The sequence below is a fragment of the Globicephala melas genome, chromosome 13 (assembly GCF_963455315.2).
Source record: "Globicephala melas chromosome 13, mGloMel1.2, whole genome shotgun sequence".
Classification (NCBI taxonomy): domain Eukaryota; kingdom Metazoa; phylum Chordata; class Mammalia; order Artiodactyla; family Delphinidae; genus Globicephala; species Globicephala melas.
The window spans coordinates 65,498,904-65,517,071 of NC_083326.1; the positions used below are offsets into that span (position 1 = coordinate 65,498,904).

Below are 18,168 nucleotides of genomic sequence, written 5' to 3' on the forward strand. Positions count from 1 at the left end.
GATAGTGCTTTTATGGGAGAGGGATCACACCTGAGGATTGCAAGAGCTGGACTCCCCTGAGGGACTGGGAGCCCGCTCTTTACCCTGAGCCCTGGCGAACTCTGGCGTCTTGCCAGCCCAAGACCTTTGAGACACAGGTTCAGCCTGACCCCGCTCCCAACGGTTGCAACTGCCGGGGCGCTAGAGAGCGCGCATGCGCCCACCCGGACTCGCTGCCAATCAGACCACAGCGCCCGACCTCGCGCCGGCACCTGGCAGCCAATCACAGGTGACAGCGGGCGCGCGAGCTGGGGCGTGGGCGTTGGCGGTGTCTGCGGCGCCCGGGGCCTGAGGAGGCGTAGTCGCCTCAGGCTTCGCCAGGGGAGCGCCTCGGGGCCGGTGAGCCGCCGGACTTTCTGGCCCCTCCGTCGACGGGGACCGTGGCGCGGCCGGAGCGGTCCCTGAGGGCCGAGGGGAGGGTTTCTCGGGTCCTCACGAGCGCCGGGCCTGGCACGGCCCTGGCGGCCTGTGTGGGGCCGCGGGCCCTCAGGAGGGAGGGTGAGGCCCAGGCCCTGACATCCCTTTCACCCTCTCCCTTCCCCAATCTGGGCGGGCGCCGCTCTCCGTCAGCCTCCCTCCCCCAGGGGTGGGCCGAGCTGGCCTCGGGGGAAGGGCGTATCAGGCCCCCGGCCCCCGCCGAGGTCTCCTAATACGTTACAGCACAAAACAACGTCAGGGCAGTTCTGTGACGCAGGCCCGGCGGGGTTCTGGAGAGCCGTGGGTCCAGGCGCTGTCAGGAGGGCGCAGCTAAAAAAAACCAAAAAACAAATCGATCTGGTGGCTTCTCCCCTGCCGCTGCGCCTGGGCCCCCTGTGGCAGCCCCCCTGGGCGCCCGAGGTCCAGGCTTTTGGTTTGGGCAGGTGGCAGATGAGGTGGTTTTTACTGAGAGAGGGGAGGTTGGAGGAGGAGGCTTGTTCGCGATTCTGTTCTCTGGTTCAGTGTGAGACGCCTGGTAAACATGCTCAGGGCAGGACCGGCTAGGGCCTGGGGGATAGGATTATCCTGTAACACGTGACTCACCCTCACCCTTTTCTCTGCTGGTCTCTAGGATGCGACCTGCTCCTGCCTGGAAAATCTCAAGCCCCCAGGTTTTCAGTGCGCGCCTGAGGTAAGGTGACAGACGTCTTTCTAATGAGAACCAGAGTGGTATCTATCTATCTATCTATCTATTTATGGCTGTGTTGGGTCTTTGTTGCTGCACATGGGCCTTCTCTTGTTGTGGCGAGCGAGGGCTACTCTTCGTTATGGTGCGCGGGCTTCTCATTGCGGTGGCCTCTCGTTGTGGAGCACGGGCTCTAGGGTGCACGGGCTTCAGTAGTTGCAGCGCACGGGCTCAGTAGCTGTGGCTTTCGGGCCCTAGAGCACAGACTCAGTAGCTGTGGCGCACGGGCATAGTTGCTCCGTGGCATGTGGGATCTTCCTGGATCGGGGCTCGAACCCGTGTCTCCTGCATTGGCAGGCGGATTCTTAACCACTGCGCCACCAGGGAAGCCCCCAGAGTGGTATCTTTTTTACCCTTAGCGTTTTTCTTCTCTCCCGGGCTAACACGTTGCTGCCCAGAGAGCGTTCTCCTGCGCGGGTGGGAGCCGACCCAGAATGTGTGTGACGACTTCAGGGCACTCATTGGTTCAGCTCATTCTGGAGACCTCTAAGTTGCGGCCTTAAAAAGGGGCAGGGGGCTGGGGGCCGGCTTTCACCTGCTGTTTTGAAAGGGAAAAAAGTAAGAGCACCATGGATTTTTAAGTTGTGTAAAGCTGACTTCTACCACGCAGTGAGGCTAATGTGGGCTGATGCACGTGGCCTAAGGTTTCAGCTAATGTATTAAAATAATAAAGTGATGGGAGCCTCCTGGTGGCCTCCGGGTTAGGATTCTGGACTTGCACTGCAGTAGCCCGGGTTCAGTCCCTGTTCGAGGAACTGGGATCCCACAAGCCACGTGGCACGGCCAAATAAATAAATAAATAAAGTGGTTCATTCAGAGTAAATGTGTTGTGATTTAACATGATTCCATGGGATTAGTTTGTTCATTTCTGTACCCTTTTCCTTAAGGGTTTTATTTCATGAAGTAATTGAATGTGACTGGATGGGCGGGGTATCTGTGTTCACTTCATGTCAGTAAACAAGTTTTTATGCCCAGCAACTTGTGCATACAGCTCTGTTGTATAGTTACTTATCTGTCGCTGGTACAACTTTGAGTCCTTGGCTTGACTATACAAGTTTGATTTGACTATACAAGCTTCATGGCATGTCAATTTTGCCATGTTTTGTTTTGTTTTGGCTGCGCCGCGTGGCTTATGGGATTTTAGTTCCCCAACTAGGGATTGAACCTGGGGCGCCAGCAGTCAGAGTGCTAAGTCCTAACCACTGGACTGCCAGGGAATTCCCGTTTTGTTTTTTTCGTTTGCTTGTTTTTTAAATTTTGCTGTACTTATAGGAGAGCTATTCTGTGTATGACAGTTCAGAGTTGCAAGTACGACATGTGAGTGATATGGTAACTTGAAATATCTGTGTTGTACACATTATGTCACAACTTAATAGCTTGAAAAAACATATTATCTCATGGTCTAGAATCCAAGAGTGGCTTAGCTGGGTGGTTTTGCCTCAGGGTCTCTCCATGACTTTTGTTGAATCTAACTTCACTCACTTGGCTGTTAGCAAGGGGCCTCAGTTCCTCCCTCTCTGAGTCTCTCCATGGGGCTGCTCATGTCATGGCTGCTGGCTTCCCCCAGAGCGAGTGATTCAGGAGAGAATTTGCACCCAAGATGAAGTGCAGAGTCTTTTTCAGAAGTTACACACCTTCACTTCTGTCTTTGCTTAGTCTCACAGTCAACCCTGTGATAGTGTGAGGGAGAGCTACACAGGATTGGGAATACCAGGAGGCGGGATTCATTTGGGGCCATCTTGGAGGCTGGCTACCATACTCATTAATCCACCATGCCAGCCTTTCTTCATATGGTCTCAGGTCTGTTACTATGAGTGAATTATTTGGCTTGTGTACACTTCTTGTATACTAGATCCAATCAATTCCTGTTTGTTCAAGGATATTCTAGCAAGTCTCTTCTTCGGATTAAGTTTTCTGTTTATCTGGACGGTTCCCATCAGCAGACAGGCTGATTATAATGTCACCTCTCATTAAAAAATCCATCTTTTGATGGCACATCCCCCTTCTGCTTGTTTTATTTCATACTTGCTAGTTATAGGAAAACTTCTACAGAGTTGGCCATACTTGTTATCTCCAAGTCTCTTGTTTTCTTTTAAATCCACTCTTGTCAAGATCACTAATGAATTCCACAATGTTTAACTCAATGGTCAATTTTTAGTTTTTATTTTATTTGATTTATTGGCAGCATTTATCAAAGTAGTTCATTTCCTCCTCCCTGAAAAAAATTTTCATTTAGATTACAGGATGCTTCTCTTTTTTGATTCTCCTCTACATACAGTTCTCTCACATACAATATGTGACCTTTGGTGTCTGGCTTTATTCAATTAGCATGTTTTCAGGTTCATCCATGTCATAGATACACAGCAGTGCTTTGTTTTTATGGCTGAATGGTATTCCATTGTAAGCATACACCACAGTTTTGTTTATCCATTCATCAGTTAGTGGACATTTGGATTGTGTGCTCTTTGTGGCTATTGTGAGGAATGCTGCTGTTAACATTGTTTTTGCGTGGACTTAATGTTTTCAGTTTTTATGGGTATATATCTAAGAGTGAAGTTGCTGGATCATATGGTAACTCTATATTTAATTTTTGAGGTATTGCCAAACTGTTTTCCAAAGTGGTTGTAGCACTTTGTAGCAATTGCACCAGCAATATATGAGGATTCCAATTTCTCCACGTCCTCTGCAGCACTTGTTATTGTTTCTCTTTTTGATTATAGCCAATCTAGTGAGTGTGAAGGAGTATCTCATTGTGATTGATTTACATTTTCCTAATCATGTTAAGCAGTATTTCCTGTGCTTATTGGACATTTGTATAGCATCTTCTTTGGTGAAATGTCTCTTCGAATCCTTTGCCTGTTTAAAAAAGGTTTTTTTATTGTTGTAAAAAACATATAACATAAATTTTACCATCTTAACCATTTTTTAAAAATTCATTTATTTTATTTTTGGCTGCGTTGGGTCTTTGTTGCTGGGCACATGCTTTCTCTAGTTGCAGCTAATGGGGCTACTCTTTGTTGTGGTGTGTGGGCTTCTCACTGCAGTGGCTTCTCTTGTTGCGGAGCACGGGCTCTAGGCACGTGGGCTTCAGTAGTTGTGGCTCACGGGCTTTAGAGCGCAGGCTCAGTAGCTGTGGCACACGGGCTTAGTTGCTCTGTGGCATGTGGGATCTTCCCGGATCAGGGCTCGAACCGTGTTTTCTGCATTGGCAGGCAGATTCTTAGCCACTGCACCACCAGGGAAGCCCCATCTTAACCATTTTTAAGTGTTAAGTATATTCACATTGTTTTTTTCTTTTTTGTTTTTTTGTTTTTGCCATGCTGCACGGCTTGCAGGATAGTTCCCGACCAGGGATCGAACCCAGGCTCCCTGCAGTAAAAGTGCCTAACAACTGGACCGTCAGGGAATTCCCCATTTACATTGTTTTGAAATGATCTCTAGACTTTTAGATCTCTAGACTTTTTCATCTTGCAAAATTGAAACTACCCATCCCATTAAACAACAAACTTTTCCCTCTCCTGCTAGACCATAGTATCCACCATTCTCCTTTATGTTTCTTTTCTATTGCTTTGACTACTTTGGATACTTCACATAAGTGGAAGCATGCAGTATTTGTATGTAAGCAAGCTCTGTGATGTCTCTTCTTGGCACTAATCCAGTCATGAGGGCCCTCATGACCTTATCTTTATGACTGGCTATTTCATTTAGCATGATGTATGATGTCTTCAAGGATCATGCATATTGTAGCATGTGGCAGAATTTCTTTTTTATGGCTAAATAATGTTCCGTTGTATGTGTATATCACATTTTAAAAATTCATTCATCAGTTGATGGACATTTAGGTTGCTTCCACCTCTTAGTTATTGTGAATAGTGCTGCTGTGAGCATGGATGTGCACATACCTCTTAGAGACCCCACTTTCATTTCTTTTGGATCTATATCCAAAAGTGGAATTGCTGGATCATATGGTAGTTCTATTTTTAACTTTTTGAGGAGCGTTTATACTGTTTTCCACAGCATTTGCACTATTTACAATCCATCCATAGCACACAAGGATACAGTTTGTGTACATGCTTGCCAACAGTTTCCCTCCCCTCCCCTCCCCTTCCTTTCTCCTGCCTTCCTTCCCTCCTTCCCTCCCTTTCTTCCTTCCTTCCTTCCTTCCTTCCTTATAGTAGCCATCCTGATGGGTGTTAGGTGATCTTTCACTGTGGTTTACATTCACATTTCTCTGATGATTAGTATGTTGAGCATCTTTTCATATACTTGCTAGCCATTTTATATCATCTTTGGAGAATTATCTATTCAGGTCCTCTGCTGATTTTTTAATTGAGTTGTTTTTTTATTCTTCTGTTATAAAAGATCTTTATATATTCTTTTATCACATGTTAGTATCTATATGTGTCCCTTGTAACATATCAATGTATATGTATCATATATATATGTGTTCCTAGTCACATATATGATTTACAGATATTTTTCTCCCATTCTGTGAGTTATCTTTTTACTTTCATGACGGTGTCCTTTGAAGTCCAAAAGTTGTCAATTTGATGAAGTCCTGTTATTTTTTCCTTTGTCATTTATTCTTTTGGTGTCTTCTCTAAGAAACCATTTACTCCAATTTTCTTTAAAGAGTTTTTTTTAGTTTTAGCTGTACTTTTAGTTTCACAATCCATTTTGAGTTACTTTTTATATGTATGGTGTGAGCAGGGGCCCAACTTCATTCATTCTTTGACATATGGATGTCCAGTTGTTCCATCAACATTTGTTGAAAAGATTTATCTGTTCCCCACTGATTATTTTGGTAATCTTGCTGAAAATCAGTTCACCATTAATGCATGGGTTTTTTTCTGGACTCTTGAATTCTATTCCATTGATCTATTCCATTGATCTGTTTCTATCCTTATGCCAGTGCCACATTTCTTGATTACTATAGCTTTGTAGTAAGTTTTGAAATCAGAAAGTCTGAATCTTTCAGTTTTTTCTTTTTCAAGATTGTTTTGGTTATTCTGAGTTCCTTGAATTTTCATATGAGTTTCAATTCTGTGAGAAGGCTAGCCAAGATTTTGATAGATCAGTTGTGGGAGTCTTGCCATTTTAACAATATTAAATCTTCTGATCCATGAATGTGGGATGTCTTTACATTTATTTAGGTCTTTAATTGCTTGAACAATGTATTTAGTATAATTCAATGTTTTCAGAATAAAAAGGTGCTGCATTTCTATTAAATTTATTCCTAAGTATTCTTTTTTCAAAAATTTATTTTATTGAAGTATAGTTGATCTACAGTGTTGTGTTAATTTCCTCTGTACAGCAGAGTGATTCAGTTGTACATATACATTCTTTTTCATATTCTTTTCCATTATGGTTTATCACAAGATATTGAATATAGTTCCCTGTGCTATACAGTAGGATCTTGTTGTTTATCCGTTCTATATGTAATAGTTTGCATCTGCTAATCCCAAACTCCCAATCCATCCCTCCCCACAATCCTTGGCAACCACAAGTCTGTTTTCTGTGTCTGTGAGCCTGTTTCTGTTTCATAGATAAGTTCAATTGTGTCTTTTTTAGATTCCACATATAAGTAATATCATAATGATATTTGTCTTTCTCTTTCTGATAAGTATTCTTTGTAACTGTGTAAATGGAAGTGTTTATTTACGTTCATTTTCAGAACATTTATTGCTACTATATAGAAACATAATTGATTTTTTTATATTGATCTTGTATTCTGCAACCTTTTAATTCTAATACTTGTTATGTGGATTCCTCAGGACTTTGTATATACAAAATCATGTCATCTCCAATATAGTTTTACTTTTTCCTTTTCCATTCTGAATGCTGCTACTTCTTTTTTTTTTTTTTTTTTAACTCCTTTTTCTTGCCTGATTGTCCTGGTTATAGAACTTCAGGTATAATATTGATTCAAAGTGCAGTAGTAGACATCCTTGTCTTGTTCCCAATCTTAGAGGGAAAGCTTTCAGTCTTTCACGACTAAGTATGATGCTAGCTGTGGGTGTTTTACAGGTACCCTTTGCTTGAGAAAGTTCTCTTCTGTTCCTAATTGTTGAGGGTTTTTTGTTTGTTTGTTTTTCATCATGAAAAAGTGCTAGATTTAGTCAAATGCTTTTTCTGCAGGCAGGTGTCTTTTTTTTTTTTTTTTTTTTTTGCAGTACACGGGCCTCTCACTGTTGTGGCCTCTCCCGTTGCGGAGCACAGGCTCTGGACGTGCAGGCTCAGCGGCCATGGCTCACGGGCCTAGCCACTCCATGGCACGTGGGATCTTCCTGGACTGGGGCACGAACCCGTGTCCCGTGCATCAACAGGCGGACTCTCAACCACTGCGCCAACAGGGAAGCCCCATTTTTTTTTTAAGGTGTCTTTTTTGTGGTCCTCCACAGCCCCTCTCTTTATATCATTCTCCACTCACCTGATACTTCCAAACCCTCTCCAAATTCTTAGTCTTAGTGAAAGGAATTGCCTCAGAACTAACAGGCCACTTTTAGGTTGAACTCCTACCCTGCTCATATCTCCTTTGTGGATTCTTCTAAGATGCTGCTCTTGGGAGGAAAGGAAGGAAAAGGGAAAGTGGCTGAATTTCTCTCCTGCCTGCCTGGGTGAAATGTAGTACTCTAACCATACTGTTCTAAGAAAAGGCTTCCCCAAACTGTTGGTCCCCATGATGAGATCTGGCCAGTCATCCTCCTGAATCCCAGGATTGCAGGGCTCTCACATTTGGTATAACAGTGCACCTCAGTGGCTCCCAGACTTGAAGAAAATTGGTTATATCCCAAGTTTGAACATTTCCTACCTTTTCCATCACCCTACCTTCTTTTGTTGAATTATTTTTATCCCCTGCGAGATAATTATTTTCTTTTAATGAATATTTGAGTGCTTATTGTATGCCAGGACTGCTTTTGGCCCTTGGGAGAAATCAGTGAACAAAACAGACAAAAACAAACTAAAAAACAAAACAGAATTTCTCCCGTGGAAGGAACTAACAGTTCAGTGGAAGAAGAAAGATAGTATTATAAATATGTACATTCTCTTGTGAAATAAAAGGTGATGTTATGAAATTAGGAAAAATATAATAGAGTAGGGTCATAGGATTGAATGTTGGGTAGGTAGGAGTGTTGTGATTTTAGATAAGGTGGTCAGAGTAAGTCTCTTGGAATAGGTAGGTTTGGACATGGACTTGAAGGAGGTAGAAGTGTTAGCCATGGGGATATCTGGAAGACAAGAATTTCAGGTGGAGACTTCGAAGGGAGCAGCAAGGAAGCCACTGTAGCTGGATTGGAGTGAATGAATGTTAGAGTAGAGAGAGGAGAGGTCAGAGAGGTAGCAAGAGTGGAAATGGTGGGACTTCCCTGGTGGCACAATGGTTAAGTAATCCACCTGCCAATGCAGGGGACACGGGTTCGAACTCTGGTTCGGGAAGATCCCACATGCCACGGAGCAACTAAGCCTGTGCGCCACAACTACTGAGCCTGTGCTCTAGAGCCCGTGAGCCACAACTCCTGAGCCCGCATGCCACAACTACTGAAGCCCGCGCTCCTAGAGCCCATGCTCCGCAACAAGAGAAGCTACCGCAATGAAGAGCATGTGCACCGCAACGAAGAGTAGCCCCCGCTCACGGCAACTAGAGAAAGCCTGTGTGCAGCAATGAAGACCCAACACAGCCATAAATAAATAAAATTTTTGAAAGAGAGAAGCCCTCAGGCGAAGGAGGGGGTTTATGTCAGGGCGACCTCAAAAATAAAGTAAAAAAAGAAGAGTGGAAGTGGTGGTGAGGGTCTGTAAATCCTTACTTTTTCTCTCAGTCCATTCTATAGAAATAGTCTTGTTTTTTTGACCATGAACAACCTTGGCTTAATAGTTGTTCTCCTCCTCGACTCCCAGGCTAGATTAGACTCTATTTTTGCATTCCTTTATCATCCTGAGCTTATTTGTGAAAAAATATTTGTTAAAAAATATTTATGAAAAAATTACTTTTGTTTTGCTCAGTTGCCCTAGGATAGAATCCAAATGTTTATGGCAGTTTTAAGGATCCTGTGAAACCCCCATTTCCCCCAAGGGTCTGTGTTTAATGGATGTTAAATTCTAAGGCAGCAACTGTGTGGGGTTAATGGAGTAGCGGGAAGAAGGAGTGGTGGAGAAGGGACTTGAGTGCTGTGGTGGAGAGAGAGTGACAGGGTTGGGACAAGAATCTGGAGGAGCAGTAATGGGTGAAAAGAGTCACGGGCAAGGGAAAATGGTGAGGATAGGTACCAGAGGAGTCCTAGTGGTGTAATCTCAGGAAGTTACTTAAGAGGGACTGATGCCTGAAAAAATCTGTTGTGTGGCTATAACAAAACCCATTTAAAGGGCCGTTGTTGAAATGCACAGGAATAACCTGGGAGGTGGGTCATCACCCACTGTTCTCTCAGCTATTTTTGGAGTGAAACCTCTCATTGGCTCCTTGGACAGCCCTTGGCAACTTTGTTGGTGGGGGAAATGAAGTGATTTTTGAGGACTCATCCCTTAGATCTAGCAGGTCTTGGCATGTCCAACCTCCCTACCCCGAATTCTCAAGTTTCTGGTAATTGTAGAAAATAAGGACACTAGAGGAGAAGTGATAAGAAAATTCCCATGGTCTGTTGTTACTCTTGTTCTAAATGAACGCATTCATTAACTTGTTTTTTTTATGTATCATTCTTTCTCCACTCTTAATTAACTTTTCATCTCGGATGATTGGTTGGATGAAAAGTTAATCAGTATGGTCAACAGCTAAAAATTCTACGAAGATCAGTTAGGTGAAAGTTCAACAATGTTATTGGAACCCAGTTTATTTTTATTTTTTAAAAACAACAAATTTATTCCCACAGTTTTGAAGGCTGGAAAGTCCAAGATCAAGGTGCTGGCTGATTTGGTTCCCCACTGAGGGCTCTCTTTCACCTTCTTCCTGTGTCTTCACATTTGGGGGGGTGTTGGGGGAAATAGAGAGGAAGCAAGCTCTGTGATGTCTCTTCTAGGCACTAGTCCAGTCATGAGGGCCCTCATGACCTTATCTAAACCTAATTATCCCCCAAAGACCCCATCTTCAAATACCATCACATTGGGGGTTAGGGTTTCACGTGAATTTCTGATTCAGACAAGGTTCTCAGAGTAAATTGATAGAAAACATGGAATTAATGGAGCACACTCTGCTCTACAAATAAAGGTTCATATTGATGAGAGTTACTATTTATTAATTCATTTAACAAATTCTGTATTTGTTGAGCTCCCATGCTATGCTAGGCAATGTTCTTTGTGCTGGTGATCCAGCAGTCAACAAAAGACAATTCCTGCCCTTTGGAGTTTACATTTTACTGGATAGACAATAGAAAATAATCAAGATAAATAATGTTTATAATATATTAGGTGGTGATAAATGCTTATAGGTGGAAGAGAAGGGAAGAGAAATTGGGAATGTGAATTAGAGGTTGGTTGGAGTATTTGAGAACCTCTCTGAGAAGAAGGCTTGGAACAGAGCCCTGAAGGTGGTGAGGGGCCAGCCATGTAGGTATCTGAATGATGAGCATTCATATTAGAGGGACAACAAATATAAAGACTCTAAGTAAGGTAAAGTGTTTAGTTTGTTCAAGAAATAGCAAGGAGGTTAGTGTGGTTAAAGTGAAGTGGATGGAGGAGAGGAGTATGAGATAATTGCAGGGGACAGTATGTAGGGTTGGAAGTGTGGTCTTACAGGCATTGGAAGGACTTGGCCTTTTACTGAGTGAACCAGAAAGGCATTGGAAGGTTTTGAGCTGAGCAGTGATGCAGTCTAATTTGTTTGAACAGCATTACTTTGCCTGCTATGTGAAGAGACAGGTGGAGTGAGGCACAAAGCACTGTTGGATTTAAGTTTAGTAGGGAAGTCAGGATTAGAGGAAGAAATTTAGGAGACATCAGTGTTGAGTTGGGGTGAAATTATCAAGAGAGTTCATTCCCAATTTGCTAGGCCTGTGCTAAGCGCTTGACATTGAATTATGCTATTTGTTGACCATATGTAGATACTCTTATTCTATTCTTTGAAGTTGACACTTCTTTTCTATATTAACATATATGAAATCAGTATGTGTGAATCAATTTATATATGTGCATTTAATATAAATTTTCTTCCAATTCTAGTACAAAACAAGATGCCATTGAATATTTGATGCTTTTTCTTTTTTTAAAATTTATTTATTTATTTTTTGGCTACGTTGGGTCTTTGTTGTTGTGCGGCTTTCTCTAGTTGCGTCAAGGGGGGCTACTCTTTGTTGCGGTGTGCAGGCTTCTCAATGAGGTAACTTCTCTTGTTGCAGAGCATAGGCTCTAGGCACACGGGCTTCAGTAGTTGTGACACGTGGGTTCAGTAGTTGTGGCTCACGGGCTCTAGAGCACAGGCTCAGTAGTTGTGGCACACAGGCTTAGTTGCTCCGCGGCATGTGGGATCTTCCCGGACCAGGGCTTGAACCCGTGTCCCCTGCGTTGGCAGGCGGATTCTTAACCACTGCGCCACCAGGGAAGTCCCGATGCTTTTTAAAAAGAGCTGTTACTTTAAGTCTAAGAAATAAGGATTTTTGCCTTTAAGATACAGAAACACATTTAAAAGTTATAAATTTTCCAAAAAAGATGTAGCTGGGCTTCCCTGGTGGCGCAGTGGTTGAGTGTCTGCCTGCCGATGCAGGGGACACGGGTTCGTGCCCCGGTCCGGGAAGATCCCACATGCCGCGGAGCTGCTGGGCCCGTGAGCCATGGCCGCTGAGCCTGCGCGTCCGGAGCCTGTGCTCCGCAACGGGAGAGGCCACAACAGTGAGAGGCCCGCATACCACAAAAAAAAAAAATGTAGCTGGTTAGAATTCCAGCTTAATCTTCTTTGACTCCGGACCCCATGTTTCTAAACACTGCACAATGGTGCTTTTGTAAAAATACTCATACTTTACATGTGATTTCACCTAGTGATTTGTTGTTGGAGTTTTGGGTTTTCTTTTTTTAATAGGAGAGATCAAAATCAGCATAGGGCAAAGCTATGATTCTAGAGTCGTACAGACTTGTAATCATAGGTTTTTAAGCTGTCATTTATCCTCTTTAACTCTCAGTGTCCTTATCTGTAAAATAAGGATGTTTATAAATACCCTAGAGTTTTGGAGAGAAATAAGTAATGTATTTTTCTGTACTTAACTGATGTGTGGTATGTTTATACTTAGGTGGCAGTTTATATAAAGGAAGCACTGGGACCTGTGGCCACACCCTTCAAGAATAAAAAAATTTAGAAAATGGAACCACCATGTATGTTATGTGAAGAACAAGAGTCAGAACCGCAGAAAAGCATACAAGAAACCAAACAAGTAGACGATGAAGATGCTGAACTGATCTTCGTTGGGGTGGAACATGTAAATGAAGATGCTGAGCTGATCTTTGTTGGGATGACCTCAAATTCAAAACCAGTCGTTTCAAACATACTGAATAGAGTTACCCCAGGTTCGTGTTCAAGGAGAAGACAGTCTGGTCACGTCAGAAAAGATAATGCTCACAAATTGCGGCCTGTAAGTCATGTGATGCCTACATCAGAAGCAATGACTGTCTTACCAGTTTCTGACTCTGAGTCAAGATCAACAGATAGTCCTATTATTATTGAGCCTTTGTCTAAACCTGATTATAAAAATAATTTACTACAAGTCGTGCCTATTAGCTCTTCAGAGTCATGTTCTCCTCCTTTGATTACCTTCACAAGTTCATTGCAGCATCCAGTAGGAGCAGCACTTTCTATAGGAGGTATGAATAAAAGTCCTCGTGTAACAAAACGACTTTCCACTTCTGAAACAAATAGCATAAATCCCCAAAGGCCTAAACTCAGTAATGGAATCATAGGGGGACACTCTTTAGCTCTGGCCCCTTCAGGTATCTTTCATACAATGACAGCTCAGCAAAGCACACCCTCAGACAGTGTTCATACCTCATTAAGCCATGTTCAGAATGGAGAACCTTGTCCAACAGCTTTTCCAAAGGACAGTGTTCATTGCAAGCCTATAAGTCCTTTTGGGGAAAATGGACTGGCAAAAACAGACTTTTCGAGTCCAACAAGTCAAAACAAGACTGTTGATCCCACGAAAGGAAATCTGATCGTGTTACTTCATGACTTTTACTATGGACAGCATACAGGAGATGGGCAGCCAGAACAGAAGACTCACACAGCCTTTAAATGCCTCAGCTGCTTGAAAGTTCTAAAAAATGTCAAGTTTATGAATCACATGAAGCACCATTTGGAACTTGAAAAGCAGAGGGGTGACAGCTGGAAAAACCATACTACCTGCCAGCACTGCCACCGCCAGTTTCCCACTCCCTTCCAGCTGCAGTGTCACATTGAAAGTGTCCATACTTTCCAGGAGCCCTCTGCAGTCTGTAAAATCTGTGAGTTGTCTTTTGAAACAGATCAGGTTCTCTTACAGCACATGAAGGACAATCATAAGCCTGGCGAAATGCCCTATGTGTGCCAGGTCTGCAATTACAGATCGTCAGCCTTTGCTGATGTAGAAACACATTTCAGAACATACCACAAAAACACTAAGAATTTGCTTTGCCCATTTTGTCTCAAAATTTTCAAAACTGCAACACCATACATGTGTCATTATAGAGGACACTGGGAAAAGAATGTTCACCAGTGTTCCAAATGCCGGCTACAGTTTTTAACTTTCAAGGAGAAAATGGAGCACAAGACCCAGTGTCATCAAATGTTTAAGAAGCCTAAGCAACTAGAAGGATTGCCTCCTGAAACAAAAGTTGTTATCCAGGTGTCACTGGGACCTCTTAAACCAGGATCAGTGGAATTAGCATCCATTACTGTGAACACATCTGATTCTGAACCTTCACCCCCCAGGTCTAAAAGTAGAATTTCAAAAAGACCCCATTAATTCTACTTTCAGTAAATCTGAAGCAAATACTTCAAAGTTAAAAACCCCACTAAAAACAAAAAATCCAAATCATAACATTATTCAATAACATCAAATATAGTGAAACCAATGGATCATTTATGAGGTTTTTCTAAAAACTCATGAAGTACAATATTGTTTGATCTGAATTTTGAGATATTATTAAAAAATATATTACCTGATTTTCATATAACTATCTGGCTTACATAAAAGGTATGTGTGTGTGTGTGAATGGGGGGAAGAGAGAGAAAGAGAAAAGTGAAAACCTCTATTATTTTGGTATTTCGTGTTATTTGTAAGTTTGAAAGCTCTGCTATACATATAATCTGTAGAATTTTTTAACAACTTAATTTTATTTTCAACTTTTTCCATGCCTTGAATATTTCAATATTAACTATAGCCAGACTGAAATGGCTTTGTTATGGCATGGTCCCGTTTGCTGCTGAACTCTCAGAAGTGCCTCTGTTGTGCTGATCTAAAATAACCTGGCTCTGAAAGCCTTGGTGTGGAGAAGTTGACGGAGACCCTGTGGTGTGAATGGGGACCAGAAACAGGGAATTCAGTCAATGGAGAGCAGTGGCTTGTCCCAGTTGAGGAAGGGGCACACATTCACTCCAGGCTTGGAGCCAAGGCAGAAGGAACACTGTCTCGGACTGTCCTTACCTAGCCCAAGGACATCCAAGGAAGCCAAACCATTAAAATAAAATGCCTGTGTTTAGTGAGGGGCCCCTGCAGGCATCAAGCAGGTACTGTGTATCATTGGCTTCAGATGGGGAAGTAGAGATAATTAATAGAATGGGACCTGGTGCCAGGGGGCCTCCTTTTGACTGATCAAAAGGGGAATTTGTTCTCTCACCTCTCCCATCTGGCTGGCCTTTAGTCAGAATGAACTAGCCATATCTCTCTCAGTCACAGCAGTAAAGCAAGTTAACGTTCCCAAGGAAAAAAATCCCTGACATCCATAGTTTGATCTGTACTGGACCCATAGTTTTAACTGAAAAGGGCCAAACACATGGAATCTGTCCAGTTTATGAATTGAGCTAAGTTTAGTTCTCTTACCCTTAAGCTGGAATGGGGTTGTCCAAGAAAAGTAGGAATAGTGGATAAAAATAGTTAAGAGTGATTAAACCCATTATAGGACTTTTCCTAACATTTCCAATTACATATGTCTTACCCTAATTGAACATGTGAAGTTTGCAATTTTGTATCTTGCCTTGGACATGAATGTATTACAGTTAACAGTTAATTCTTTGTGTGTATAATTTCCCATTTTTTAAACTAATACTGAGTTTGGGTCTTACTTGACACACTCCAATGTGCCAGAAATGTCTCATTTATTTCAGTAATTATCAGGTCATAGGGTTATTATCCTTCATTTGATCTATCAACTGTCTAATCTGTGATTATACTTGCCGGAACCTTTTTCCTTGCCATCTCTAAGGGCTCTTTCACAGAACTGGGGTACCCTCTAAGTATTGGTTCCTGAACATCAGCAGCCTTGGTTACCTCTGTGGGCTCCTGGAGTTGAGTCTCTCTAGGCATGTTTAAGTGCCATCCCTTCTCACTCCACCTCCAGCCCAGGTACCTAGCAGCCTCTGTGCACCACTCAAGGAATCTGGGATCCTGGCTGTAGACCTGTTCCAGGAGAAATCTCTCCCTTTTTCTGTTGCTTTCTGCTCCTCTTTAAAGGTACTTTATCTCTCCCCACTCCTTTTGCCCCCTCCTCAATCTAGTTAAATTTTCTAAGCCTTCTCAAAATGCTGGAAAGGTATAATCATCAAGGGGTTAGCATCCCTCTTAGAATTGAGGAGGAAGGACTACAGATAACAAAGTTGTTGTGAGTATATCATCCATATTTTAATTTCCTGAGTGTAGATTCTGTTGTATTTATTTGCTCAATGCTTGATTGATTGATTTGCACTTTGAATATTTTACTAGGCCTTTCCAGTTAGTTTGCTTGGGCCAAAGCACTTTGGTAAAATTTCAGGTTGAACCCCTTTCGTTAGGTGTAGAAAGAGAGAGAGAGAGAGAGAGAGAGAGAGAGAGAGAGAGTGTGTGTGTGTGTGTGTGTGTGTGTGTGTGTGTGTGTGTGTGTGTGTGTGTGTGTGTGTGTGTGTGTTCTGGTCTCAGGTGGAAACTTCTATATATAAATAAATGTGCATACTTTTGCATACTTATCTCCCTTATTCTGTTTCTGTGGTAAAAATATGAAATGTTTTAGTTCTTTGTGTTTGTGGTTGCTCAGTGTTATCAACCCTGTTACTGTTGTTTGCTCTAAAGTATGCTCCTAAGGAGTACAAGTTGTTATTTATTGCCAACTAAGGTTCTGGTGATATGGCCCCTGACTACCTCCTCTCTTCCATTCTCTGTCGTGCTACTCTGCCATTTTCCCCACTGGTGCACTATTTTTGACACACTGGCCTTGCTTTTCCTCAAGCAAATTCCATTTCTTCTCGATCCAAAGACTTGTAACTGCTGTTCTCCTTCTTGGAATGCTCTTCTCCTAGGCCTGCATGGCTTGCTACCTCGCTTAATTGTTTGACACTTCCTTTGGTATATTGAGCTTCACCAGTGTTGTTACAATCACACAGTGAAGTCTCCAACCCACCCCCCTTTTTTTCCTCCTCTTAAACGCACTTTAAGTCTCCACACTCTTCTTCCCTATCAGTCTAAATTTCCTAGGTTTTCACAAAAAGCTGGGAAGAGATAATTATCAAGGGCTTTGCTTCTCTCTTAGAATTGAGTTTACTTGAGTCAGTTTCTGTGCCTGCAAATAGAAGACAATTAATAGTGAGTTGAGTTCTTTCAAGAACTTTCTCTGTTTTTCTATTGATACCTCTATATTTTTTTAAGGAATGTCACTTTGTTTTGTTTACAAATATATTGAATATCTGTCAAGATTACTATTTTGTTATTGCCCTTTGTGAATTTCCTTGTCTATTTTGCTTGTTCTTTCAGATAAAATTTATTATTTTATTAATGTTGCCAAAAATTGTAAGTAAAATTAGCAATTATAGAAATAAAATGTTTTTTTGAAAAAGTGTTTTCACTATGTTGTCTTTTCACCAGTAATGTGGCATATTTTTAGTTTTATTTGTAATCTTATTGCATTGGCCAGGACTTCTAAACAATGATGTGTAAATGGGCTTTCTTCTTCTTGGTTTAATTAGAAATGCTTTACCATCAGAGGTAATGAGTATATGGCTTAATGAATTTCTATTTCTATCTTTAAAATTTAAAGAGAATTGTTTTATTGGATAGTTTACAACATCCGTTGAGACAGTCATTTTCCTTCCTTCCTTCCCTCCCCTCCCCTCCCCTCCCCTTCCCTTCCCTTCTTTTCCTTTCCTTCCCTGCCTTTCTTTCCTTCCCTTTCTTTCCTTTCTTTCACTAACCCAAGGTTTTGCTTGGCTGGATTCACAACTTTTCTATTAGAAACTTTCTTTCATGAAACAAAAATAATTCCACTTGGGGTTGAATATTATCCTCTCAGAATCTCATTCCATTTCTCATTTCTAGTATTGGAATTAATTTCCTCTTCCCCTTACTAGATTTGCCACAGTTTTATCAATGTTTCTGATTTACTTTTTCCAAGAAGCAACCCTTGCTTTATTATCCCAACAAGTTTTATCTGTAATCTATTTTTGTCTCAATTCATTATATACCTTCTACTTTCTTTATGATTGTTCTTTTTTATAACCTTGCATTTTAAAAGCTTTCTTTTTTCTTTTTAAAAATTTTTATGAAAATTGATTTACAATGTTGTGTTCCAGGTGTACATCAAAGTGATTCAGTTATGCGTATATATCCTTTTTTAGTTTTCCATTATAGGTTATTACAAGATATTGAGTATTTTTTTATTTAATAAAGGATTAGGACTTTACCTACCTTTATTTAAATAACAGTTTTGTCTGAATCCCAAATATTTTGATGCATATATATTTTTTTTATTAAAATTTTCATTCTCTGTATGTTTTTTGTAAGTTAATTCCAAAGATTTCAGAATTTGCAGGCTGAATGTTTTAGTCTTAATTT

At 41.7% G+C, this 18,168-nt stretch overlaps 1 protein-coding gene across 3 annotated transcripts; it reads left to right on the forward strand.

Annotated features, from left to right (window-relative positions):
* The first annotated feature begins 299 nt into the window (after positions 1-299).
* On the forward strand, positions 300-16,152 carry LOC115855511 (zinc finger protein 280B). Of its 3 annotated transcripts, none has more exons than XM_030860923.2 (3): positions 300-378; positions 1,088-1,147; positions 12,412-16,152. In XM_030860923.2, the coding sequence occupies exon 3, from the start codon at positions 12,481-12,483 to the stop codon at positions 14,113-14,115; it is 1,635 nt and encodes a 544-aa protein (XP_030716783.2). In that variant the 5' UTR covers positions 300-378; positions 1,088-1,147; positions 12,412-12,480; the 3' UTR covers positions 14,116-16,152. The 3 variants fall into 3 exon arrangements, with proteins under 3 accessions (XP_030716783.2, XP_030716782.2, XP_060166085.1); XM_030860922.3 differs by lacking the exon at positions 300-378 and adding an exon at positions 413-537; XM_060310102.1 differs by lacking the exon at positions 300-378 and adding an exon at positions 546-991.
* The last annotated feature ends 2,016 nt before the right edge of the window (positions 16,153-18,168 follow it).

Excerpts from the sequence above, each read along its gene's own strand:
- LOC115855511 (XM_030860923.2), top strand. The coding sequence starts at position 12,481 with ATGGAACCACCATGTATGTTATGTGAAGAACAAGAGTCAGAACCGCAG.